Source organism: Bubalus bubalis, chromosome 11 (assembly GCF_019923935.1).
Source record: "Bubalus bubalis isolate 160015118507 breed Murrah chromosome 11, NDDB_SH_1, whole genome shotgun sequence".
Lineage (NCBI taxonomy): Eukaryota > Metazoa > Chordata > Mammalia > Artiodactyla > Bovidae > Bubalus > Bubalus bubalis.
In genome coordinates, this window is record NC_059167.1 from 32,728,305 (window position 1) to 32,754,555 (window position 26,251).

At 36.1% G+C, this 26,251-nt stretch overlaps 1 protein-coding gene across 2 annotated transcripts in view; it reads right to left on the bottom strand.

Annotated features, from left to right (window-relative positions):
• ARID4A (AT-rich interaction domain 4A) overlaps positions 1 to 26,251 on the bottom strand; it is a 61,960-nt gene that overhangs the window by 14,026 nt on the left and 21,683 nt on the right. The window contains exons 12-19 of one of the 2 annotated variants that reach the window (XM_044924922.1): positions 16,752 to 16,824; positions 15,521 to 15,615; positions 15,270 to 15,367; positions 14,329 to 14,560; positions 9,416 to 9,666; positions 6,749 to 6,946; positions 2,873 to 2,957; positions 1,848 to 2,049 (exon numbers count right to left, since the gene is read on the bottom strand). In XM_044924922.1, coding sequence (XP_044780857.1) covers positions 1,848 to 2,049; positions 2,873 to 2,957; positions 6,749 to 6,946; positions 9,416 to 9,666; positions 14,329 to 14,560; positions 15,270 to 15,367; positions 15,521 to 15,615; positions 16,752 to 16,824 — 1,234 coding nt within the window. The remainder of the gene's footprint in view (positions 1 to 1,847; positions 2,050 to 2,872; positions 2,958 to 6,748; positions 6,947 to 9,415; positions 9,667 to 14,328; positions 14,561 to 15,269; positions 15,368 to 15,520; positions 15,616 to 16,751; positions 16,825 to 26,251) is intronic. The other variant, XM_044924923.1, reaches the window with a different exon arrangement.

Genomic DNA, 26,251 nt, shown 5'->3' on the forward strand with positions numbered 1-26,251 from the left:
TCTGTAAAAGAGCTCTTTTCCAATTTTTACTAGTATCATATTTAGGCTACAGTAACCCTTAGAAACGGAGAAGGCAATGGCACCCCAATCCAGTACTCTTGCCTGGAAAATCCCATGGACGGAGGAGCCTGGTAGGCTGCAGTCCATGGGGTCGCGAAGAGTCGGACATGACTGAGCGACTTCACTTTGACTGTTCACTTTCATGCATTGGAGAAGGAAATAGCAACCCACTCCAGTGTTCTTGCCTGGAGAATCTCAGGGATGGGGGAGCCTGGTGGACTGCCGTCTATGGGGTCGCACAGAGTCGGACACAACTGAAGCGACTTAGCAGCAGCAGCAGCAACCCTTAGAAAAATCAAAGGACTAGTACTGAAATATGAAGTTAACGTATGAAGTGGTTTGATTTGAGAGGTACTGATTAAAATCTGGAATGCCCATTTTATGTCCTTAGAAAGGAGTATGACATTCTACTTAATTCTGAAAAGATGTGTAAAAATGAGAAGCTTGAATTCTCAAAAATGTAAATATTCCTCTGATTAAGAGAAAGGAAAGTATAGGCCAGTTACCTTTCTGCAAAAAAAACCATTCTCTTTAAGTCAGAGAACTTTTTAAATAGTAAATAATGTTATAAGATGATATAGAAGTTGTAAAATACAAGAATTCTGCCCACATGGTGCTCATATTTTACAGTGCAAAAAGGAAAGCTTAAATGTACTTTTTAAGTGAAAAGGTATGTAGTTTTATTTTATGGTTTTATCATATACAGAATTTAGAATTTTGTCTCATTTTTTTAAAAAGGTAGTTTTTTACTTTTATGAAGCAGTTTAGCAAGAAAACGTATAATTTTGTAGGCTGTATATGTGCGTGCTTCTAAGAGCATTTGCACCTTTGTGGAAATCTTGCATTTGTGTATTATATCAGCCTTCCAGCAGATGGCAGTAAAGGGGAGGAAAGATGCCCTTTCTAACTTGCACAAAAGCTCCACGTGGTGGATTCATGGCAATCCTGTGGTTCAGAAGTTTTCAAGGGAGGAAAATTCTTATGTGAACATTTTCTATATTTAACATTTCTTAAATTACATAGAAAAATATACAAAAGTAGAAAAGTTGGAAAAAACGTAAATGCAGAATAAAATATGTTCACTTATATTCATCACAAAACATGTGTCTACCACTTTAGTTTCTGCTCTCTTTGAAAAACAGTCTCAGCTTTACTGAAAGATCCTAGGTGAACAGCAATGGTGAAGATCCTAGATGAAGGCGATAGCAACCCACTCCAGTACCCTTGCCTGGAAAATCCCATGGATGGAGGAGCCTGTCAGGCTGCAGTCCATGGGGTCGCTAAGAGTCGGGCACGACTGAGCGACTTCACTTTCACTTTTCACTTTCATGCATTGGAGAAGGAAATGGCAACCCACTCCAGTTTTCTTGCCCGGAGAATCCCAGGGACAGAGGAGCCTAGTGGGCTGCCGTCTATGGGGTCGCACAGAGTCGGACATGACCGAAGCGACTTAGCAGCAGCAGCAGCAGAACAGCAGTGGATTACAGGAGACACCAGTGCATGCTTCGTAGGACAGGGTGGCATACTGGCCTGTCAACCCATGCTCTATTAAAATAGAATATTTCTGATATTGTCAAGAAAAGGTACTCCTAATTAATGTAAAATATCACTGAATTTTAAATAAATAGGGTACAGCAAAATAAACATTTTGTTCAAATCAAATTTTGTAATTTAAATTATGTATTAAAAACCTAGATGACTTCCTATGAATCTCTCACACAACTGGTTTTATTATTTATATGATTGATTTTTTTTTTTTTTAATCAATGATCCTCAAAATTGAGCACCTTCCATTCCATTTGACAGAGGTGAGCTGTCTGGCCTATTGCTTCGAGCACTTCTGGTACCTGATTTTCCGTCACTGTTTGCAGTCTTAGACAAACCATACGGCATGTTAGACGAAAGAGTAGATTTTAAAGGAGGTCGTCCCCGTTTTGACTTCTGCCTCTCCTCATCCCTCTTTTCATCCTTTTCACTGTCTTCTTTGTTCTAGGTTACAACAATAAAATGTATGAGAAATAGTACCTTTATGAAAAATAAATACTCTACTTTGCCAAGGAAAACTGTGACTGAAAAAGATTAGTTACATCAACTCGTAATCTGTAGTTATGGAAAAATTAAAATTAAATAGTTTTCTAATGTTTTGTACTTAAATGAGTATGATGTTCTACAACTTCAACATGGTAACACTGCAATTATATTGTGAAGGTCAGAGGCAGCACACAAGAGAGCTATGTACTATTCAGCTCTCCCCTTGTCTCGGACTATTTCCTGAGGAAAAGAAAGGTATGTCATCATCTCTACAGCAAAGGCTGAAAATTGAGGGTGTGGATGAGGACAGAACATATAGCCAATGTATGCTTTAAAACTTAGTATTAGCTTCCAGCATTTAAAAACCAGATTTTATTTTTTAAAAAATACACTTGTCTTGAGAGAAAAAAAAAATCTAAAATCTGGCAAGCCTGAGTCTGCATCCCACAGCAGAGTGGTTAGTTCCATCCTCTCTAGATGAGGGACATAACCTCTTCTTTGTCAGGCTCAGTCCTACTTTACCGCTTTTCTAGAGAACCTCGTAAGCCTTTGCATTTGAAGCCCGTGCCCCAGGGGAAGCTGGTTTTTACCTTTCCTGAAATAGTGTGGAAATGTGTTCATATTTTTTACTTTTTAGCTTCTGGGGCCTAAGGGGCAAACTCACAATTACTTTGAAAGACTCAAAATGATTATATGAGAAAACAAGTTTTCTAGAAAACACAGTATTAATACAATATGAACAACTCCTGTTATCTAAAGGATATAGCACCTGTATACATACTTTAGCTTTTTTCTTCTGTTTTTTCTTTGGTCCACCTTTGTCCAATGGCCAGATTATCCTGTCAGCCTTTACCCATTCATCATACCTTAAAATAAAGAATATATTTTAAAATTCACAAGAATACCTTCTTTGCATACTGAAGAGGGCTGAGTTCTATGTCGGCAGAAAGGTGAAGGGCACGGGTGCTCACCTGCTGGCAGTATGTGTGCCAGGCGCTGCACTGGGTGTTTTGGGTACCTGCCACCAACAGGGCACAGCAAGAGAGTTTATCAGGGCAGACAGGTTTAAGAGGGAGAGTAGGGTAGGCAAACTAAATGGATTCAAGGCTGCCTTTTTCCCTACAACTCCCACTCATCTGAGCTTAATTAAATAAGCTGATTCTGCACTGGAATTCATTCTAGTAACCAAATAATGCAAAACAAGTGAGATAAATTCAAACTTGTAGTATGATGAGTTCTAGATTATTTTATGAAGTCCTTTTCAACTCTTTTCTTCCCAGAACTCTCTCTAGCCTCCAGTATTTCTAAAAAAATTTTATTCTGAACTGTACACCTCTAAAACTGAAATTTCTTTTAGAGGTATTTTAAGTTTATTCTGAAAATTCATTTTCCCCTTTCCCATAATACTGACATAACTTCTAGATTTTAATATAGTCAGTCCAAGTTACTAATAAGGGGCAAATAAGAAATTAAACCTCCTAGAGCTAAATAACAGCTTTTACATAAGTATATATTTATACAGCTATCTATAATTTATATGTTTAATGTATATTTACAGGTATTTATAGAGATGAACCAAAATCTAAAATCTGTACATTTTAGCTAAAAAAAAAAGAAAAAGAAAAAAACTACAGGCAGTCCTTGCTTTGAACTGCACCCTGGTGATGCAAACCACACCTTCACTTTGTAACCCAATCACTGTTAACCCATGCAAAAGAAGGACCCTGTTCCAATAGGCACAAGTTCAGCTGACCCAGTACCATGACTCTACACTATGGTTTAAACATGATCTTCTCATGCATTATCCCAGTATCTATCTAGCAGGGTGGAAGGCCAATGAAAAACCATTAATCACGTGAATTCCAGCTAGGTAACCAGTTAGGAAGATAACCAGTTAGGATGAACATGATCATATAATAAAATGATTGTTAAGAAGAGTCATACAGGAAAAAATTAAAGAGATAGAAAGAGAAGGACGCTAGGAGGGGGATAGTCTAGAAAACAGAACAGACACACTGATGGTAAGTAAAAGCAGATGGTTGTGAACTATGTAGACTCTGAGGAAAAAAGAAGGCTACACTGGGCTGCATGTGCAAAGCAGGGAGGTCTGTTAAGGTTGTCAAGTGTAGTCTTTATCCCTGAATTCAATACATACAAAACTACTGAGAGATGAACAAGAAAGTTTGTTTTTAGTGTTGGCAGAAATGTGAAGGGTACAGGAGCTGATCTGAGAAAAAAAGAAAAGAAATTTTAAAGTTTTTTTTTTTTAATTTTTACTTTTAAAATTATTTATTTTTAATTGGAGACCAATTACTTTACAATATTGTGGTGGTTTCTGCCATACAGCAACATGAATCAGTCACGGGTGTACATGTGTCCCCCCATCCCAAACCCCCCTCCCACCTCCCTCCCCATCCCATCCCTTTGGGTCATCCCAGTGCACCAGCTTTGAGTGCCCTGTTTCATGCATCGAACTTGGACTGGTCATCTATTTCACATATGGTAATATACATGTTTCAATGCTCTTCTCTCAAATCATCCCATCCTCACCTTCTCCCAGAGTCCAAAAGTCTGTTCTTTACATCTGTGTCTTTTTTGCTGTCCTGCATATAGGGTCATTGTTACCATCTTTCTAAATTCCATATATATGTGTTAATATACTGTATTGGTGTTTTTCTTTCTGACTTACTTCACTCTGTGTAATAGGCTCCAGTTTCATCCATCTCATTAGAACTGACTCAAATGCGTTCTTTTTAAGAGCTGAGTAATATTTCATTGTGTATATGTACCACAACTTCCTTATCCATTTGTCTGCCGATGAACATCTAGGTTGATTCCATGTCCTAGCTATTGTAAACAATGCTGCAATGAACATTGGGGTACATGTGTCTCTTTCAATTCTGCTTTCCTCAGTGTGTATGCCCATCAGTGGGATTGCTGGATCGTACGGCAGTTCCATTTCCAGTTCTTAAAGGTATCTCCACACTGTTCTCCATAGTGGCTGTACTAGTTTGCATTCCCACCAACAGTGTAAAAGGGTTCCCTTTTCTCCACACCCTCTCCAGCATTTATTGTTTGTAGACTGTTTGATAGCAGCCATTCTGACTGGAGTGAGATGGTACCTCATTGTGGTTTTGATTTGCAAGAAATTTTAAAGTTTTATATGCTATTCAGTCAATCCATACTCTTTTTAAAATGATGTGATAGGACAGAAGCCAAACATGCCCCCACTAAAGAAAACAATTAACGTTTGCTGAGCACTTAACTAAGTGCCAGGCACTAACTATATAAACTTTCATGTTAATATAATTGGCACTATTTCTCACAAAAATCCCTATAAAGTAGATTCTCTGTATTTCCCAACTCAGAGATGAGGGAACTGAGTATGTAGGGACATTCTGGAACCTCTGGGCTCCAAGCAACTATAGGGCCCGCAGATACAGTGAACACAAAAGACTTCCTAAAGAACAGAGAGAAAAGTAGTCCCTGACATCCAGCAACTGACCTGGTACTATTAGCTGGGCCTTGCTGTTGCTACAGAGTCGTCCTGGCCCTCACAGCTAGGGCATGTTGTTCTCCTGTTGCACATAAACAACTTTACAGAACATCAACATCAGACAGGTCTGTTGCATGACCATGATGTATCAAGACAAAAAAAAGACCACTGTCTCAACACACAAAAAACCAGGAACACTGTCCAAGCCACAAAAATGACCAAACATCCTTTATACCCTGAGAGACTTCTACTGCTTTACCAATGACAGCATTGTGGTGGTGGTGGTAGTGGGGGGTGGTTTAGTCGCTAAATTGTGTCCAAGTCTTGCAATTGGACTATAGCCCGCCAAGCTCCTCTGTCCATGATTTTCCAGGCAAGAATACTGGAGTGGGTTGCCATTTCCCTTCTCCAGGGGATCTTCCTGGCCCAGGGATCAAACCTGCATCTCCTGTGTCTCCTGTATTGCAGATGGATTCTTTATCCACTGAGCCATTGGGGGGAAGTCCAAAGATAGCATTAACCTTGGTTTAGTCTTCCCTTCTTACAGGTAAGATTAAGATAACCAATCAGAATTATCCCCTGCTTCTTGACAGCATCCAGTCTAGAACAACGCCCTATTTCCTAAACCCTCTTAAAATCACCTAACAGAAGCTCAGATCTAAGTCTTATCTAACATTATTTATTAATTTTCCAATTCAGACCTATTACAGTGCTCTATACAGGCTTGATTTCTGATAAATTTAATAAGCAAGTAAACAAGCAAAAACTCTTGCAATGTTGGGAGCCGTGGGTCCAGCTCTCTAAAGGCTGTTTCCACAGAACCCTGAGCTGTTGCTACTCCCAAAGGTGGTACCCTGAGCTTTCATGACCCACCCTCTAAGTAACATGCCACATGGTTCCCTAAGTTAGGTGTCCTCCCTTACTGCAAATGAGTAGCAAACCCAGTGTGTTCAGGTACAGATGTGATCCTGGTGATCTTTGGCTGGAAGTATTGACATAGGAAGTAAAATAGTAGGAATGTTCAAAGTCCTGGAAAATTCAAATGCAAGGTGTGCTGTGTAAGTGCATATATACTATTTGCTTTAGTTCTTCAAAACATTAAAAATGATCTTTCTGAACCAAAAACAAATTTCAAAATAAGAAAATACATTTCTTGCTTACCTGACATTCCATCCATAGTAATGTACCAAGTATAAAACTTCTCCATCATCAATTTCAGTGCTTTTAATACTGGCTTCATAGATCTTCTGCGTTTTCCCCCGTCCATATTTTACTTTCACTTTGGTGCCTGTTAGGCAGGGTTCTGTGTCTTCCTCATCTTCCTCCCCTTCAGAGTCACATTTGCTTTCGGTTTCTTCCCTGCAGTAAGTTATAACACTGATAATGCTACTGATAACTTAATGGAAAACAAAATAATATATGCTAAAAGAATCCAACATGTAGAAGAGTCACAACCTAATTATTACCTTCATAACATGTCAGTGGAGGAGGAGAAGAAGGAGGAGAAGGAGAAGATTTTCATAGACTACTTAGTAGAAAACTGATTTATTATGACAAGGTGCACTGTACCAAAAGTAAATCTGTACTTCTTAAAGGCAAGTCAGTCATCACAGTTAATGGTGATGTGGAATCAAATAAATCACTTTTGATAAAGCAGAATTACAACAACATGCTTTGAAGAAGTCTTTAGGATTCAAGTGCTACCTTGTATGTGAAAATGACCTAAAGATAGTTTTTAACTTTCTGCAACTGAAATGTCTTAAGTCTACTTGACTAGTACTTTTTGTTCAATTCAGAGTGGTTCTTAACCCAGACTTTTTTGGTGGGAAAAATAATGAACAAGGGCTAACTACCTTAGTAACTCTTTTAAACTAGTTTATAAAGGTTTCCCCACCCTCATGAAGAAACAACAGACATCTGGGTGTTAGGTCTCTTGTCCTCACTGTGGGATAGCACCGGAAGAACAAAGCTTTTGCATATCTTACATTGGTTCCTATTTGTTTTTACACCTCTCCCATCAGTTTTTGTTTTGATAATCATATATAAAGGAGATTCACATAGGGAGGTCCAAGTATTTTTAATATTTTTAAACAAACATTCTTTATTAGCCCAGCAAAAATTCAGAACAGATTTGCATCAAAGATCACTCTAGTGGCACAGGAGTTTTAAAAATCTTAAGAGGAGGTACCATCTTCTGTCATAAACACAGGGCATTATTTTAGGGACCACTGGGGGAGCCAACATGAAGAAACTTTGACAACTCATTAGCAGTGGGAATGTTTTCTTTACAAGGGCACCTTCCAATTATATTCTGATAAGGTAATTTCAAAACACCATAAAAAACTACTTAAAACAGAAGTCTCTATAGATTAAAAAAAAAAAAGGCTATTTCCAGGATTCCTGCTATTAAATGAGAATACAGACTATTTGTATATTCAGTTTTATTTAATAAAAGGAAATATTGTCCTTCATATTCAAGTCTGTGAAACTTTATGTCTCTAAAATAAATATTCTATTTACATATCAATTATAAAGGCTTTTTAAAGCACGTGGTGTGTATGTATATATATATGCACATATATATATAGTGTGTATTACATAGATACTATAAAACATACACATTTTGATGCTTATTTTTAACAAATCTTCAAACAATAGTTAGGCCTTACTTTTTAAATAGTCCACCTTACCTTATTAAATTTACTGTCCAAATATTTGAATTACTACACTCATATCATTATACTCAACTCCAATTATTTCCTCCTACTTTCCCTAATCCTAATTGTATTTCACTACAGAACTTTCTTTACTCACTTTTCTAATTCACATGTGACTGTGAATGCTCCTGTACCTGTTTATGCTGAATCATAAAATTACCTCTCCCACTCACCAATCATTACTATTTTTGCAGTTATTTTTTCAACGGTTAATTTTCAGATGGGTGTCAGCCACTAGTTGGAAACAGCAGGCCACTTTTCTCAATTGTGCCTAATAACTTAAATCTCTAGAAAATTTAGCATTGAAAAATAACTGTGGAGGAGAGCTTCTACACAAGTAAGTGTGTTATGCTGTTGCTGAGTTAAAATTCATTTTTTAGTAGTGTCTAAAAATTAGTAAATCCATTTGACAATAAAGAAATGGCCACTAAACATAGTTGGACATTACCATGATCTAGCTGGACTGCCTAATCTCTGGTTATTTTTAAGTCAATTCAGTCCATACGTGTATAATACATGAAAAAAAAACAAAAAAAAAAACAGTTTTCACTCAACAGCAAACAGGATGAACATTAAAAAGCCGAAATTTAATGTGATGTGGGGCAAGAATGAATTTTCCAAACTAGAATCAGGGGTGCATGCCACTTATTCTAATACAGTAACTTGGAAAAGAAAACTGTCTTAGATAAAGCTAACACACAGAAACATCTGCTAGTACTGTGCACCCATGTGTTTGTTAGCTTTCCCACATTGTACCTTTTTTAAAATGGAATTTTTGCTGTCGCTGTTTCCTCTTGTCCACTTCCTCCATTTTTCTCCAGCTCCCTTCCCTGCTGTCAACTGCAGGACCTTTCTTTTGACTGGGTGGCGCAGCCTTCTTTGAGGCCACTGTTTAGGGCACAAGTGCTATTAAAATGGTGCGACCAGTATATTCTCCAATTCCGAAAGGCGATACACATCATCTTCACAATGTGTCTCACCTTCATCAGACAAGAGGAATGGAAGTCCCAATAAGAAAGCATTCCCTCAAACCTGAACCTCTAAGCAGGAACAGAGAGCGCTGCTGCACCCCAGACAGGCGTTTCTGGAGAACAAACGTAAGATAATGTACCTCTCTTGGCTTTTCTCTTCCTCTTCCTCTGAGTCTTTGTCAGAATCCTCCTGCTTTCTGATTTTCTTCTCCTTTTGCTTTGGTGTATTTTTTCTCCCCAGTAGTAGTTCATTTTCCTTCTTCTCTGCAGTTTCACAGTCATCATCTACATCCTTATTTTCTGTATCATTATCTCTTAATTTGTCTTCTGTTTTTTCTTCTTCAATTTCCTTTTTAATAGAATTTGCATCTCGAGCAATTCTCCTTCGTCCCTAGTAGAGAGGATGAAAACTTAAAAGGAATTATCACTACAAAGGGGAAAAAAATATAGAAAAATGTTATCTTTTTCTTAAACCATCATGGCAATGACTAGTCTTCTTTCTAGCTTGAGACGTGATACTGATAACCCGTCAACTCCTGTGTACTTTTTGCTTCCTCTCAAAGTAAAAAATCAACCCATGTAAATTACTTATGCCCAAATCTATTACGTCCCCTGGCTACATACTGCATGAAAAATAAAAATTTTCTGTGTTCACTATATTATTTTATCTTATTTTAATACTTCTTGACTACAATAAAAGTTTTTAAGAATTATCTAAGTGTCAATGATATAAGTTAATAAGAAAAATAAATCAGTCCCTTAATTTTCTGGAAGTTCTTTCATCTCTAACTCTATTGTTTACTAAGATAAAATTTACATTATCACTGTATTTTAAAATAACTGAATTGTATTAATGGCCAAAAAGTGAGCTTATTTATTTGAATCTGAAGAGCTCACTAGGCCAGCAGTAACTTGTTAAAACCTCAGCAGCTGTTATACAGTCTCTAGCTGCATGCTCAACTGACCAGGAAACTGTTGAGCCATTTCATTATCTCCTAAATTCTCCTTCCAGTCAACTTCTGCACACTAGCAGAATTCCCCCCTACTTGAAATAAAGTGAGGATTAAAGGGAAAAAAAGAGCCAACAACTTTGGGAGCACTAGAATACAATTATTATCTCAGTATAACAAATGTTTTGCCTAGTTCCTGACTATGTACTATTTAAACATCAACAGTAGGGGGGAAAAAAAGAACTTAAGTTCCATGAGGGTAGGGTCTTTGTCTTACTCACGTCTATAACCTCAGATCTAAACAGTGTCTGGCACATGGGCAGGTACTCTTTTAAGAATTTGTAGATAAATGAATGAAAGCATCTGTTATCCATAAAATTTTAAATTTGTATAACTTGTACCTTTGTCCCAGAAATCTCATTTTTAGAAGTCTGTATTCAGATAAATAAGGAGGACATTTTTACAAGTCTCTATATTTAGATAAATTTGGAGGACATTTTTATAAGTATATTTACTGCAGTACTTTCTGTAATCATAAAAAATTGGAGAAAATTTTGAGGAAGGTAAATTTATGGTACATCCATACTATGCAATAGTCTGCAGATGTTTTACATAAGATGAGGAAGCTCTTTATGTAATGACAAGCAAGTATGTCCACAATACATACAATGGGGTATTATTCAGTCTTAAAAAGGAAGGAAATTCTAATCCATACATTGATGAACCTTGAAGACCTTCTGCTGAATGAAATAAACCAGTCACAAAAGGACAAGTACTATCTAATTCCACTTATATGAGATATCCAGAGTAGTCAAATTCATAGTGACATAAAGTAGACTGATGGTTGCCAGAGGCCAGGGAAGAGAAGAATGAGGAGTTTCAACAGGCAGTTTCAATTTTCCAAGATGAAAAAAGTTCTGGAGATAGATGATGGTGATGGTTATAAGACAATATGAATGTAGTTAATGCCACTGAACTGTGCATGTAAAAATGGTTAAGATGACAAATGTCATGTTTCTTTATCATAATCTTTAAAAATTAAGAAAAGAAACAAAGTACTCTGGAGGTTTCATGAAATTCAACAGAAAGTGCCACTTACTAAGTAAAATGGACAGTTTAAAAAAATGGTTTCTGAGCAAATACAAGAGATGACTTCACCGTGTCTTTTATTAAATACAATTTCACTTACAAATAGCTGTGAAAAGAAGAGAAGCGAAAAGCAAAGGAGAAAAGGAAAGATATAAATATCTGAATGCAGAGTTCCAAAGAATAGCAAGAGATAAGAAAGCCTTCTTCAGCGATCAATGCAAAGAAATAGAGGAAAACAACAGAATGGGAAAGACTAGGGATCTCTTCAAGAAAATCAGAGATACCAAAGGAACATTTCATGCAAAGATGGGCTCAATAAAGGACAGAAATGGTATGGACCTAATAGAAGCAGAAGATATTAAGAAGAGATGGCAAGAATACACAGAAGAACTGTACAAAAAAGATCTTCACGACCCAGATAATCACGATGGTGTGATCACTGACCTAGAGCCAGACATCCTGGAATGTGAAGTCAAGTGGGCCTTAGAAAGCATCACTAAGAACAAAGCTAGTGGAGGTGACGGAATTCCAGTTGAGCTATTCCAAATCCTGAAAGATGATGCTGTGAAAGTGCTGCACTCAATATGCCAGCAAATTTGGAAAACTCAGCAGTGGCCACAGGACTGGAAAAGGTCAGTTTTCATTCCAATCCCAAAGAAAGGCAATGCCAAAGAATGCTCAAACTACCGCACAATTGCACTCATCTCACACGCTAGTAAAGTCATGCTCAAAATTCTCCAAGCCAGGCTTCAGCAATATGTGAACCGTGAACTTCCAGATGTTCAAGCTGGTTTTAGAAAAGGCAGAGGAACCAGAGATCAAATTGCCAACATCCGCTGGATCATGGAGAAAGCAAGAGAGTTCCAGAAAAGCATCTATTTCTGCTTTATTGACTATGCCAAAGCCTTTGACTGTGTGGATCACAATAAACTGTGGGAAATCCTGAAAGAGATGGGAATACCAGACCACCTGACCTGCCTCTTGAGAAATTTGTATGCAGGTCAGGAAGCAACAGTTAGAACTGGACATGGGACAACAGACTGGTTCCAAATAGGAAAAGGAGTACGTCAAGGCTGTATATTGTCACCCTGCTTATTTAACTTATATGCAGAGTACATCATGAGAAACGCTGGGCTAGAAAAAGCACAAGCTGGAATCAAGATTGCCGGGAGAAATATCAGTAACCTCAGATATGCAGATGACACTACCCTTATGGCAGAAAGTGAAGAGGAACTAAAAAGCCTCTTGATGAAAGTGAAAGTGTAGAGTTAAAAAGTTGGGTTAAAGCTCAACATTCAGAAAACGAAGATCATGGCATCCGGTCCCCTCACTTCATGGGAAATAGATGGGGAAACAGTGGAAACAGTGTCAGACTTTATTTTTCTGGGCTCCAAAATCACTGCAGATGGTGACTGCAGCCATGAAATTAAAAGATGCTTACTCCTTGGAAGGAAAGTTATGACCAACCTAGATAGCATATTCAAAAGCAGAGACATTACTTTGCCAACAAAGGTCTGTCTAGTCAAGGCTATGGTTTTTCCTGTGGTCATGTATGGATGTGAGAGTTGGACTGTGAAGAAGTCTGAGCGCCGAAGAATTGATGCTTTTGAACTGTGGTGTTGGAGAAGACTCTTGAGAGTCCCTTGGACTGCAAGGAGATCCAGCCAGTCCTTTCTGAAGGAGATCAGCCCTGGGATTTCTTTGGAAGGAATGATGCTAAAGCTGAAACTCCAGTACTTTGGCCACCTCATGTGAAGATTTGACTCATTGGAAAAGACTCTGATGCTGGGAGGGATTGGGGGCAGGAGGAGAAGGGGACGACAGAGGATGAGATGGCTGGATGGCATCACTGACTCGATGGATGTTGAGTCTGAGTGAACTCTGGGAGTTGGTGCTGGACAGGGAGGCCTGGTGTGCTGTGATTCATGGGGTCGCAAAGAGTCAGACACGACTGAGCGACTGATCTGATCTGATCACAATAACTGAATTCCTTTCACAATGTGGTAAATTTTTTTTTCTATTTCTAAAATTTGATAAAACCTACTGTGTAGACATCATCAGACAATGATCAAAACAGTGGGTGACAATTCCTGACTTAATTATATATTAATGGAGAGGAAGAGCAGAGTTAGAAGATAAAACCAAGGATGCATGTGACTAGGAAAGAAGGCAGGGCATGAAAAACTGCCAAAAGAGCTGTACAGTGTGTTGTGGAGTAAGTAAAGAGAAAGCAAAGATCCCACCTGGCTGAGGACACAGGTATTATAAACAGGAGATTCATTCACTCAACCATCTAGTAAGTCCTTAATATGTGCAAGGCACTATTCTAGATGCCTGGGATCTCTGAATGAATGGAATAACACTAATCCCTGCTGTTGTGGAGTGTGATTCTAGTCCAGAGTGCGGTAAAAGAAACAATAAATAATAAACAGAATAAATAAGTAAATTATAGACACAGCAACATTAGAGGGATTGAACAGAATAGGGGCTTCCCAGGTGGCTCAGTGGTGTAAGAATACACCTGTCAAAGGAGGAGATGCTGGTTTAATCCCTGGGTTGGGAAGATACCCTGAAGGAGGAAATGGCAACCCGCTCCAGTATTCTTGCCTAGAGAATCCCATGGACAGAGGACCCTGGCAGACCTAAACATGAGATCACAAAGAGTTGGACACGGCTTAGTGACTGAGCAGGCATGCTTGACCAGGATTTGCTTCAGTGAGGTGACACGTTAGTAAAAGACTCAAAGGAAGTGAATATTTGAGACTGACCTCACTTGAGAATGGCTTGAACAGATATAAATAGAGAACAAGAGAAGGAATGGTTTTTAAGGTAAAAGAAATAATATGTGATATATTTAGAGAAAGGGAGTGAAGCTAGCCTGGCTGAAGCATAACTAAATACTACAAAATAAACTAGGTTCATAGGAGTATTTTTGTATATATCTGAAACTGCCCATATTAAAAAGACTAAAATAATGCTTAAAAAAATAAATAAAATTAGTATTAAGTACTCACCCTTGGAGATTTTAATTCTACTTCTTCTCTTTCACTTTCACTGTTTGAATCAATATTTTCCTCAGGTTCACTCTTCACTTCTACTAAAGGCATTTCTTGATCTACTTTTGGAGCCTCTTCCATGGATTCTTCTAAGTCTTTTTTTTCCTCTTTTACTTTTGGTTCATGGTGGTGAATAGTTCTAAACTGAATATTTGCAGAACGGCAGTACTCCTCAAAACCATAGAGATACCTAAACAAATGATATTTGATTTTAAGAAATATTAGTCATTATATTTTACTTCAGAACTATATATTAAATATTTTTTGAAAAGTAAAACTCAAGCCTTTTAATACAAAGTACTTTTCCTGTTACTGGTTTCTTGGTGTTTTATATAGGATAGTAGAAATACTGACCAGAAAATAAAATTTCTTTCCTGAAAAATCTGAGCTTGTGATAATGGAACACAGCTATCATAGTTTTTATATGAAGGCTGTTCACTATAAAAGATACAATTCTATAACATGTAATTTCAGACAATTAAAGATACTGCCTGTATCTCTAATTTTGAAAACAAAATCCAAACATGAAAAATGGAGTAAAGCAGACTTGTTGCACTGGAGGGATTGGGGGCAGGAGGAGAAGGGGACGACAGAGGATGAGATGGCTGGATGGCATCACTGACTCAATGGATGTGAGTCTGGGTGAACTCCGGGAGTTGGTGACGGACAGGGAGGCCTGGCGTGCTGCGATTCATGGGTTCGCAAAGAGTCAGACATGACTGAGCGACTGAACTGAACTGAACTTTCAATCACAGTATCCACTAAACTAAGCCTTTTTATGTACTTTCTCTAACTTTAATGTCCTTTGACTGATGTGTTCTTATTTAACTGTTAACAAATTAAATGGAAAATATTCCTTGTAATTATGTATTCTTTGATGAATAAACTATACTACTTACTTTCTATAAGCAGTTTTTACATTGTAGGAAGCAGCTGAATTCAAAATAGGAATGCCAAGGTCCATATAAATTTGCTTCCATACAGCACCACTATCAATCTGGAAAATTAAGTTTTTATTTGTTAACGTTTGCAAAGGGAAATAATCTTTATACTAATATTCTATGTTCATTAAGAAAATGTGTTTATTACCTAAAGTACATATAACAGTGCAACACTAGACAATTTTAATTTTCATTACAGTCTTACTTACATTGTCACATCCACCTTGATGATAAACCAGTCTGAAGAGCTTGAAGAGGTTGAGATCTTTATAGCCCAAAACAGGTGGTTTGTTGATTGGAGTACCTTTTTAATATCGAAGAGCCGAAATACAATGTTAATTTCAATGGAAAATACTAAGTTGAAAACAAAGCTTATCAATTTCTAATTTCCCAAATATCATTAATAAGAGGCATATATTTTAAAGATGCTCAAATTAGGTAAGACAACACAAAATATTCTCTATATTCTTTATACAGCATTGTGGTGATCTTTAGATTTATTATACTTCCAGAACTAGTAAAATCACCTCTCTAACTGCCACTGAATTTGGATAAAACTGAATCAAACCTTGGGCCTGCAAGGTGTAGCCAATAATGCTGCTGCTTCAAGAAGCCTGGGCAAAAACACACACAATGAAAAGGGCACATTTTAGGCCATGGTTTCATTTTTACTGCTTTAACACAAATGTTAAGACTGTTGGTAGTAATCTGAAGGATCATTTCTGAAGGCCACAAAATGTCTAGGACCAATGTATCTGAGGATTTCCAAGGACTGATATAATGTCACGAACTATGATTTATAAGGGCTCTATTTCTTCTAACTTTATTAGAAATCCTACTCTATTTAGATAGGAGCTAATCCATTATGTTTAATTTGTTGAGACCAAGGGTCAGACTAGATTACTTGCCACAAAAACAGCATTAGTAAATAATGGGTATGTAGATTTACATTATGATTGTTCAATTTCTATTACTCAATTATTATTATAATATTTTCTGGTTTTATAAGTCTCAAGGCGATAAAATTTAACTACATCACAACTACTTTTCCTCTACATTTGTATTCAAAATAGATATTAGTAGTTGCAGTATCTATTTGTACTCAAAATAGATACTAGTAGTACTAACAGTAGTAGTAATAAAGTAGATGTCTTTATTCCCAATACTTAATTACTATTATCAGCTATAATTGATTCTTAGGCTTGACATACAAATCCATATACCCATGCTTTAAGCAAAAATGATACATAAACATAGAACATAAAACAGAAAAAAAAAAAAAAAAGTCTACCTCTTGGGTTGGGGGGACACGATGCTGCACTAGTTCCCAGATCAGGGATTGAACTTGGGCCCCTGACAGCAAAAGCACCATGTCCTAAACACTGGACTGTCAGGGAATTCCTAGAAATGTCTATTTTTAAATAATAAGCATGAAAATACCTCTGTCTTCCATAAACTTATAAAGCTGTTGGAGGAAGTTGTCCCTCTCTTCAGGATCAGGTTCTTCCTCAGGCTGCAAAGGTAAAACATAAATATATAGAACAACGAATAGAAGGAGGATATACTGTCCTCTTTTTTATTTTTTGTTTTGTGAACCCCATATTTTACTGAACCCAGAAAATATGAATTTTTTTCAAAATCCTATGTCAGATTTTAATTCATACTTTGATACAGCTAGTTTGATACAACTGTCAAGATACACAGTCTCTACTCTTTACCCAATCTATCACTTGAAACGTCCCTTCAATTATCACCATGGGGACTAAGGTTAGCCATGTGGAAAAGGTTCTGTAATGGAGTGAGAGTGTTTTTTACCTCATTTGTTGTTTTTTAGAAAAATCCTCAAAATACCATGTGTTCTGAGTGAATACATTGATAGATGAACATAATAATTACAAACATGATACTTTCAAATAATCCACATACATTAAACTTGTTACTGTTGAATATAAACTAGAGGCAGAAAAGTCACATGGCAAAGGTTATTTGTTTGGATAGCACAATGTTTTAGAGAAACTTAAATGAGCCACATAAATTTTATTTTGTCTCAGACTCCACCAGTCCCTCTTGCTTCACAATAGCCTGCTTTTCTCATTTGTCTTTCATGCATGGCCTCTGTAGTTGACTTTGCAACCCCTTAAAATAGAACAATGAACATTATTTCTTAGGGACAGAAACTAAATACATACTAAAATTTAGTTCTATGGAAAAAAAAGAAAAACTAATGGAAACATTCATGCAGAAACAACTATTCCTACAAATACCTATTTGTTTGTTATGTTTTACTAATTATAGAAACCTAATATTATACAGACAAATGGATTATGGGTTTTAATAAAATATTTCCCTTTCTGATAGACTACTTAAAAACTGATATTTGGGAAAATTAAGAAAACATGGATATATATATATATTTCTTCCATATAAATCATCATAATTTAATTTCAGAGTACCACTATTTTTGTGTTCTAAAAGAATTCAAAGCCATACTCAAAGCAAAGGCAGTGTCAAGCAATAAACATTGAGACCTCACAAGTTCAAAGAGCAATAAGCCCACTAAAGTCATGTATTTTCAAAAAAATTTTAATAGCTAATAATATAGCCAAGATCAATAAATATGTAGCTGATTAAAATATATTTAAAAAAATAATGCCATCTAGGTCAATTAAAATATATAATTTTTAAAAAGCATCAGGCAGTCAAGGGAAAGGGAGTAAGATCTTTTAGTACAATCTCGTTTTTTTCTTTTATTACATTAAGCAAGATTTCTAACATTGGAGTAGTTTCACTTTATTAAAATATAAAGAAACTTAAGTCAAAGTTCTAGTAAGCCTCAAAAATTAGCAATATACAGACTTTATAATCACTACAGAGTTAACAGAGGTGTTTACTATATTAAATGCTCAAACCAACAGGTGGCAATTTTTCCCCAAGTAAATTAAAAAATTTTGCTTTTGCAAGTTTTTTTTTCCTCAATTTATTTATTTCTGGCTGTACTAAGTTTTTGTTGCTACACAGGCTTTTCTCTAGTTGCAGTGCACGAGCTTCTCATTGCAGTGACTTCTACTGTTGCAGAGCATGGGTTCTAGGGCACACGGGTTTCAGTAGTCATGGCACGTGGGCTCAGCAGTTGGGGCTCCCAGGCTCTAGAGCACGAAACACTCAGTACTTGTGGGGTATGGGCTTAGTTGCTCCACAGTATGTAGGATCTTCCTGGATCAGGGACTGCACCCATGTCTCCTGCATTGGCAGATGGACTCTTCACCACTAACCACCAGGGAAGCCCCCTTTGCAAGATTATTAAAACAACTGCCAATGAGTTAACTGAGTAATCTGGCAGCCTATGAATTATTTCAGATGTGAATTTTAAGGAATTCTGGTATGGGGAAAAACAAAAACAACTTATACCAGACTGGCTCTATGCTTTGCCTGTCCCTCATAATCATAATAGTCTCTCCTCAGACTAATACCTCATTTTTAGTATTTATCATCTTACAGAATTTAAAGACTGTTGTATCCAGTACATGTAAAAAGCAAAAACTTTTTTTAAAAAAGGACACTGATTTGAAACCAAAGTTTCCTCTAAAAGCAAGTAAATAAAATGAACCCATCAAATGCAAATTTGACATGTATTAAGGTTTTACCAAACATTTGATAAATTTTTAATGCTGAAGAATATAGCTTTATAGATAAAAAGTCAATAATTTAAATTTATTGGAATTAAAAGTTAGTGACTATCAAGAGTGGTTTATGTCCATGAGAAACCATGGCCCTAAAACTGTTAAGTTCAGAATGCAGTCATCAGGTGTAAAAACAAGATATAAATGAATAAAGAATTTAAGTTAAAAGCAACTGCCTGAGAGAAAATTTATTTCAATTAAAAAATATAAGATGAGGCTATACACAAAGTTTTAAATTTACCTGATGCGTCTTTGCAAAAATCAAAATTGCTTAATCTAATAAGTAATTTCTTACACAATCACTTTTTAAAAATTAGCTATCGTGTTAGTCACCTTAGAGTAAAATTGCGTACAGTAGAAAAACAATGTCTCCAACTAGAAGACTCTGCCTTTAGGACTAGAATATTAGGACTTGTGTTTGCTATCCCAGTGTGCTTTCTCTGCTCACAGTATTCTCACACCTACAGGGTCTATCTCCTGGTGAGGAGCCAGAGGGTGCTGCATCCCTCAAGAGTTTTGGAGTTGGAGTCGTAATAATGGGAGGTAGAGTACACTAGACTGCTGATGAGCCTTCTTCCCTTAATTTAGTCAAACATGCGAAGCTAACTATGCATCCAGTAAAATGTCAGCAAAAGAGAGTTAAGGATATAGAAGAGGCATGAATATGTTCATAATTTCCAGAAACTTACAATTTTAGTTAGTAGCAATAGCCACTACCTGGTATTACAGGTAGCTGTGTATCTATCTGTGCGCTCACTCAGTTGTGTCCAACTCTTTGTGACCTTTTGGACTGTAGTGCGCCAGGCTACTCTGTCCATGGGATTTTTCAGGCAAGAATACTGGAGCAGGTTGCCATTTCCTCCTCCAGGGGATCTTCCCAACCCAGGGATCAGACCGTCATCTCTCACACTGCAGGTGGATTCTTTACTGCTGAGCCATCAGGAAAACCCTATCTACTATTATTTTATGAAATTTCTAACTTTGGATAGTATGTCCTCAAATACAGCTCAAACATTTTTGATCATGATGAATCACAGACTTCTACCACAATTAAAATGAGAAGGCACTTTTGGCCTTCCACTCTGGGGCCTCAAGTCTGGCAGGAGGTGGAGAAATATAAAACCAGTCAATTCAACAAAATGTGACATGTCATGATATGGTTTGTTAGATGATATACTAGAGAATCAGAATTGGACACTGCGTAGATATGAGGTTTGAGAGAGCTAAATAAGAATTAGGTCAGAGTTATATTTTTAAAAGTTCTCTGCCAAGAATAAGTTTGATGGATTGGAAGGGAAACGGGAGCTACTGTCACAGTCCTCAATGAGGAGAATCAATGCCTGAATTAGTCTTGCCACCTGATGATGGAAAGATGACCCCTCCCCTGAAAGAAAGAGTAAGAGAGCACGCAGGAGAGTGAGAGAGAGGTGTTAATGCTGAGTGTTTGTACTCCTCAAAGTTTCAATGTGTTAAAATACTCAATAAGTTCCATGAGGTTAAAGACAAGCTGATTTTAGTCACAATTTTATCATCAATGACTGGCATTTAGTTTTATTTATTATTTTGTGTCCTAAATTTAATTTATTCCAAGAGGAATCACATTTTTATATACTTAGTTTTAAAAAACCCACTTCAATGCAGTACAGAGAATAGATTGGAGTAGGGAAAGCAAGGACAGATGTGGAAGAACAAGTTGCTATTGTAGCAGTCTAGCTAGGTTGAAAGAGAAGAGTGGCTTAGACTAGGGTGACAGACTAGAAAGAGGCAAGAGTGAGAAGATTAAGGTGACTTTCATTTATCTAGCTTGAGGAACTGGGTGAATGGTGCTTCCATTCAAATGAATTAGGAACAAACAGGGAAACCATAGATTTTGGGGAAAAGATGAGTACAGTCTTGCACATATTGAGTCTGAGGACTTACAAAATATGAAGAAATCCTCATTGAAAGTTTAATAGAAATGTCTGGAGCTTCTAAGAAGAGATATAAAAAGCAGAAACTAATATAACATTGTAAAGCAACTACACTCCAATAAAAATTAATTTTAAAAAGGACATGGGACATCTTTGATGCACATATAGATTTGCAGTCAATACATCATTTAGTTAGGAAGTCAACCAGAAATGAAAGAATTTGAGCAAACTCCATGAGATGGTGAAGGACAGAGGAGCCTGGCGTGCTGCAGTCCATGGGGTTGCAAAGTTGAATATGACTTAACAACTAAATGACAATGAACAACAAAACAAGAAAAAAATGTAATATCATGTATGTCAGGTGATTTTAGAAGGCACTAAGTCAAAGATGCTGAATACTACTAAGGAGTCAAATGAAATCATGACAAAACTTTGTTGGACTTAGCACAAAAATTTGTTGAACTTAGCACAAAAATTTGTTGAACTTGGCACAAAAATTTGTTGGAGGTCACTAGTGACCTCAATAAAGTTGTTTTAGGTGTGGTGACGTACAAGAGGAAAACAGAACAGTGTATATAACTCTGAGCAATCTGGCCATAAGGTGGAGGGGTTGATGGAAGGAGTCTGGGCAGTTTCCAGAAGGTTGGAAGAGATGTAAACACGTTTTAAAAGGCTGATAAGAAGAATACAAGAGAAAGGAATAGATAAAAAGATGCTGGGAAGAAAAGGGATACATCACAGGCTAAGACAAGGAAGAAGGGAATGAGATCCAGAGCATAAAAAGAGGGACTCATCTTACAGAAGAGGACAACATATTATTAACTGTACATTAAGGAAAGAAGAGCAGGCAGGCACGGTTTAGAGCTGGCTCCCAGTGTGAAGTTCCTAATCTCTTTCTTAAGTGACCGGAGTAGAGGTAGGGTTGTTGGCATAAAGGAGATAATGATTATAGAAACTGAGAACTGACTAACAGTGTTGAAGGCCTAAGGAAATTTGTTAATGATAAATTACAGTCGTATAATTCTTCTCTGTAGGGTACACTTAAATAGAAAATTTCAAAAACCACATATCATGCATAATACATTCATTATGTAGTAAGACACTGTTTCATAATTTCAGAAAACAGTTTAACAACCACTTGCCTATAACAAATTAGTAATTTCTCCCACCCTATTTGAAAAGGTTCACTCATCTTACTTTCAGTCATCAAGCTGTGGTTCGGATGCTATTAAATCTAAGGCTTTAAAGTCAGTTATACTACCGTAACTATAAGACACATTTTTTTTATAAATGCATAAAAATGTAGCAGTATTTGTGTGTACAAATGTGCAATCCTCATTAATCTGATTAGGTGATTCTAATTTGGTTCAAGTTTTATACTAGCACTGTGAAAAAAAGGTTTTGCTAAATACATTAGGTCATTTTTGCTTGCTTATTTAACAGGCTAAACTTTAGCAAATAAGTTATATTTGAATGCAAGCTAAAATTTCACTTATTTATTGAAAATTGGCTTTATAACACTTGCTTAAAAATACTTAGTTGACAGCTGAAGTTATTAGATATACCTAAAATAGTAGCACTACCTTTATATTTTTCTATCAATTTTATTGATTTAATAGTATTTTTCTGAGTTATCAAGCATTTACTATAGGTTTATACCTAAAGTGATCTTGAATGATCACTAATAAATGCCTTTACAGTTTATCTAAAAAAGGCATAAACACACACAAATAACGCTTGATTTAAATACTCAAATTTCCATGAATTAAAAAAATCAGGCACTTATGATTTTTATAGTAATGGAATATAATCCTAGGAATTAAAAGTAACAGTGATTTTTAGAAATTCAACAATTGGAAAAATGTGAATCAATACTTCTAAACAAAAAAGAGCATTTTTTATAAAAATTCACTAAATTCAAATTTTCATTACTAAGTATGAAAGCAGAGAAAATTTTTGGGAGGTTCCAACATATAAGCCTACCTATTGCAGCAAATCAAAAGGATAAAAGAGCTAAGACTAGTCAAATTCAGTCTTCTAAACAATTACCTATTTATTTTATTCTTAGACAACTGTCCTACATTGATCCAAAGTGAATATAAGTCAGGAGTATATGAATACCTGATATCATTGTTTATGTTTACACTGACTTTTCAGTTTCAAAATTCAAAAGGAAATTCAGTAATATCTTTTCTAATATAAAAATGTCTTAACAAAAGACATTTTAGTAATACCCACAAAAATATTCTTCAGAATCTTTTTCAATATAATTATCAATAAGTTAAAGTCATCAATATAGATAGGAACTAACTTCCTATCAGACTCTCAAGCCTCTTCCTCAAGCCTCAAGTATGAAATATGTATCTTGTACTCAAATCCTAAACCACTAATGCTCAGAAATTCAAAATAATATTAGGTAAAAAATATGCTCCTCCATGGTAAATCTCAAAATTTCCTTATTAAGGCAATGTTAGGGTACTCAAAGTATCAAACATAAAAACAATGTCCACTGCCCATCAGCACTGCAGAAGTGTCTAACACTTGTTTGATTCTACTGCATAAAATTTACAAACACCAAATGGCAGGCTAAAGTACTGTTATAGTGGTTATAAAAGCTCTTTTTTATCATTGTGAAGCAATATTAAATCTTCATGAAAAGTACAGTATAACTAAATTTTGGAAGAATGAAATACAATGTAATGTAACAGCCTAGCCTCACTCATGTAGTAAAGGCCTATAATGACTAAGCCAGGTAGGCCCTGGCTTATCAGATTTTAATTCCCTTTTATACCATACCCACTTTTTTCCTTTGCTAAATACAGATTAAAATGCTTTTCAGTTTTACAATACATCAAATTTTAAAAATTACTGTTCAAGACAGGTTAGAATGATTCAGCATCCAAATCTTAAATCCAAGAGCATGAAATGCAGCTGATTTTTTTTCCCAAAGCAACCAAAATCTCACAAGAAAATCTACTTGTATAGCCACAGAAAATAAAGAAATTAGTTTCATTAGGCAATACAATAAAGCATATGCTAAGAAAATTAAAATATGAAAAATAGTTTTAAATAATCATATAATCAGTGACCACATTTTGTGATTTTGCTTTTTCTTTTTCAGTAGACGAAAAGCATCTTGGTTCACTTAATTTTAACAGGTTCATAATTTAAGTAATAGATTTTAAGAAGACATTCTCCTTACAAAGGTCCTTACCTTTTTAAATTTCTTTACTTACTACCTGCAAACAATAGGTAGCCTGCCTCTGCTCTTAGTCTTTTTTACGAACATTTACTCACAGCTTAAATAAAACATTATGACCTTTATGAAATTAATAGCTATAATAAGAGCACTATTTATTACTTACTATTTTATGGCCATCATCTTTAACCTTACTACAAAGCCTTTTTAAACCTCTTTGTTTAAAATTTCAGGGTTTTTTTGGGGAGAGGGGGAGGGAGGGAGTAGGGAAAATGCATTTTGAAAGGGATACCAATTAAAAGTATTAACAAAAATAAAGAGACTAATGTATTTCAGTATTTTGCAATATAAGATCCTAACTTCAATGTTAAAAAAAAAAAAGGCAAACCCAGACTGCAACAGTTCACACCCTGAAAATGTGGCCTATTTACCCTGAAAACATATAATCTATAAATAAATACAGATAAAAATACAAAAATCACATTTAATATTTAGACTTTAAATCCTGAATTTTGCCAAACTGTCATTAGCATTTTCATTTCAAAATCTATCTTATGTTTCAGAAAAATAGCCTTCATCCTCTAATATTCTAAAAATAGATTCCTACTGTCTCTTTTACATGAAACAATTAAGCTCAGTTACGAGTCCTACCATATCAGCCACATCATCAATATCTAAAATTCTTATTTAACCTCATTTTTGGCAATCAAAATGGTAACATAGAAAAAAAAAAATCTTACCTATATGCTGCATTTTCTTTCACATGCAAAATGGTTAGATTCTCCTTCTACTTAATCAGTACAGTGTCTGAACATCTTTCAGTCTGACTTGCAAATATTTGCTTTCCCTCTTAGGGCATAGCATCCGCAGGGTTATACAGCACTACTTACATTCTCTTCCACATAAAAATCAGACATTACATGAAAGGAAAAGAAAGACAGCCCATTTCAAAGCATCTGGCAAACCTCCATTGGCAACCTGCCAAGCCTCTGCAAAACCTTCCTGTCTTTCCGAGCATGCTCACTTAAAACCAACAGCACGTTACTATGGCAACTCTGTAGGCAGCCTGTAAGTATGAACCGCCATTCTGATTTCAGAGTGCAAAAAACCAAATACTGCAGGGGAAGTAAAAGGAAAGAAATACCGTATACCCTATATCACACACAAGTATACTTATTTTGCTTTATAAATTCATATTTGTGTATGCTAAAAAGAAACGAGCACTCCATGTTTTCCAAGCAAATATTTTTGATGCTCAAATAGGTCTTCTTTTTCAGTAAACTCATTCTCTTTGTCTGCCACCAAGCCCCTTTACCTCAAAACAGCCAAAAATATACTGAATAGTTTATACCACTTAGCAAAACATTGTTGAACAAATAGACGACAATATTCATGTAAGCAATTATGTGGACCCTCAGGAATGATCTCCTACAATTACATATACATTCTCAAGAACACAGTGATATTACAAAGAAAACCAATAACACTTATAAAACAGAATCTGAATCTTCTCTATGATTTATCCAACTGCCAAACAAAATATTTTTTCAGTTTAGATATGATTTTTTTAAATCCCCATTATCTTTGAGATACTGTGAAATGTCTAAAAGAGTTGCGATTTCAAAGTTCAGACAAAGCAGACCTGGGTTCAAATCTCTGTTCTCCACATTTGAGCTCTGCCATCTCGGCCAAGTTACTTAACCTTTCTGACTCTCACTTTTCTCTTTAAAGTAGAATAGTAACAGTCACTCCATCTAGCAGTAATTTAAATGAGTTAACTAACACATGGAATATACCTAAAAGTTACATTGTCTTCCTCCTTGGTTATTTGGAAAAGATGTTAATAAATGCACTTGTTGCTCATTTATCCTGAAAAGTTCTTCTATGTAATCTCTTATGTGTGTGTTAAGTTGCTTCAGTTGTGTCCAACTCTGTGTAACCCTATGGACTGGACTGTAGCCTGCCAGGCTCCTCTGTCCATGGGATTCTCTAGGCAAGAATACTGGAGTGGGTTGCCATGCCCTTCCCCAGGGGATCTTCCTGACCCAGGAATTGAACCCATGTCTTTTGTCTCCTGAATTGGCAGGCAGGTTCTTTACCACTAGCGCCACCTGGGAAGCTCCTGTAATCTCTTACCCACTAAAAATTAGT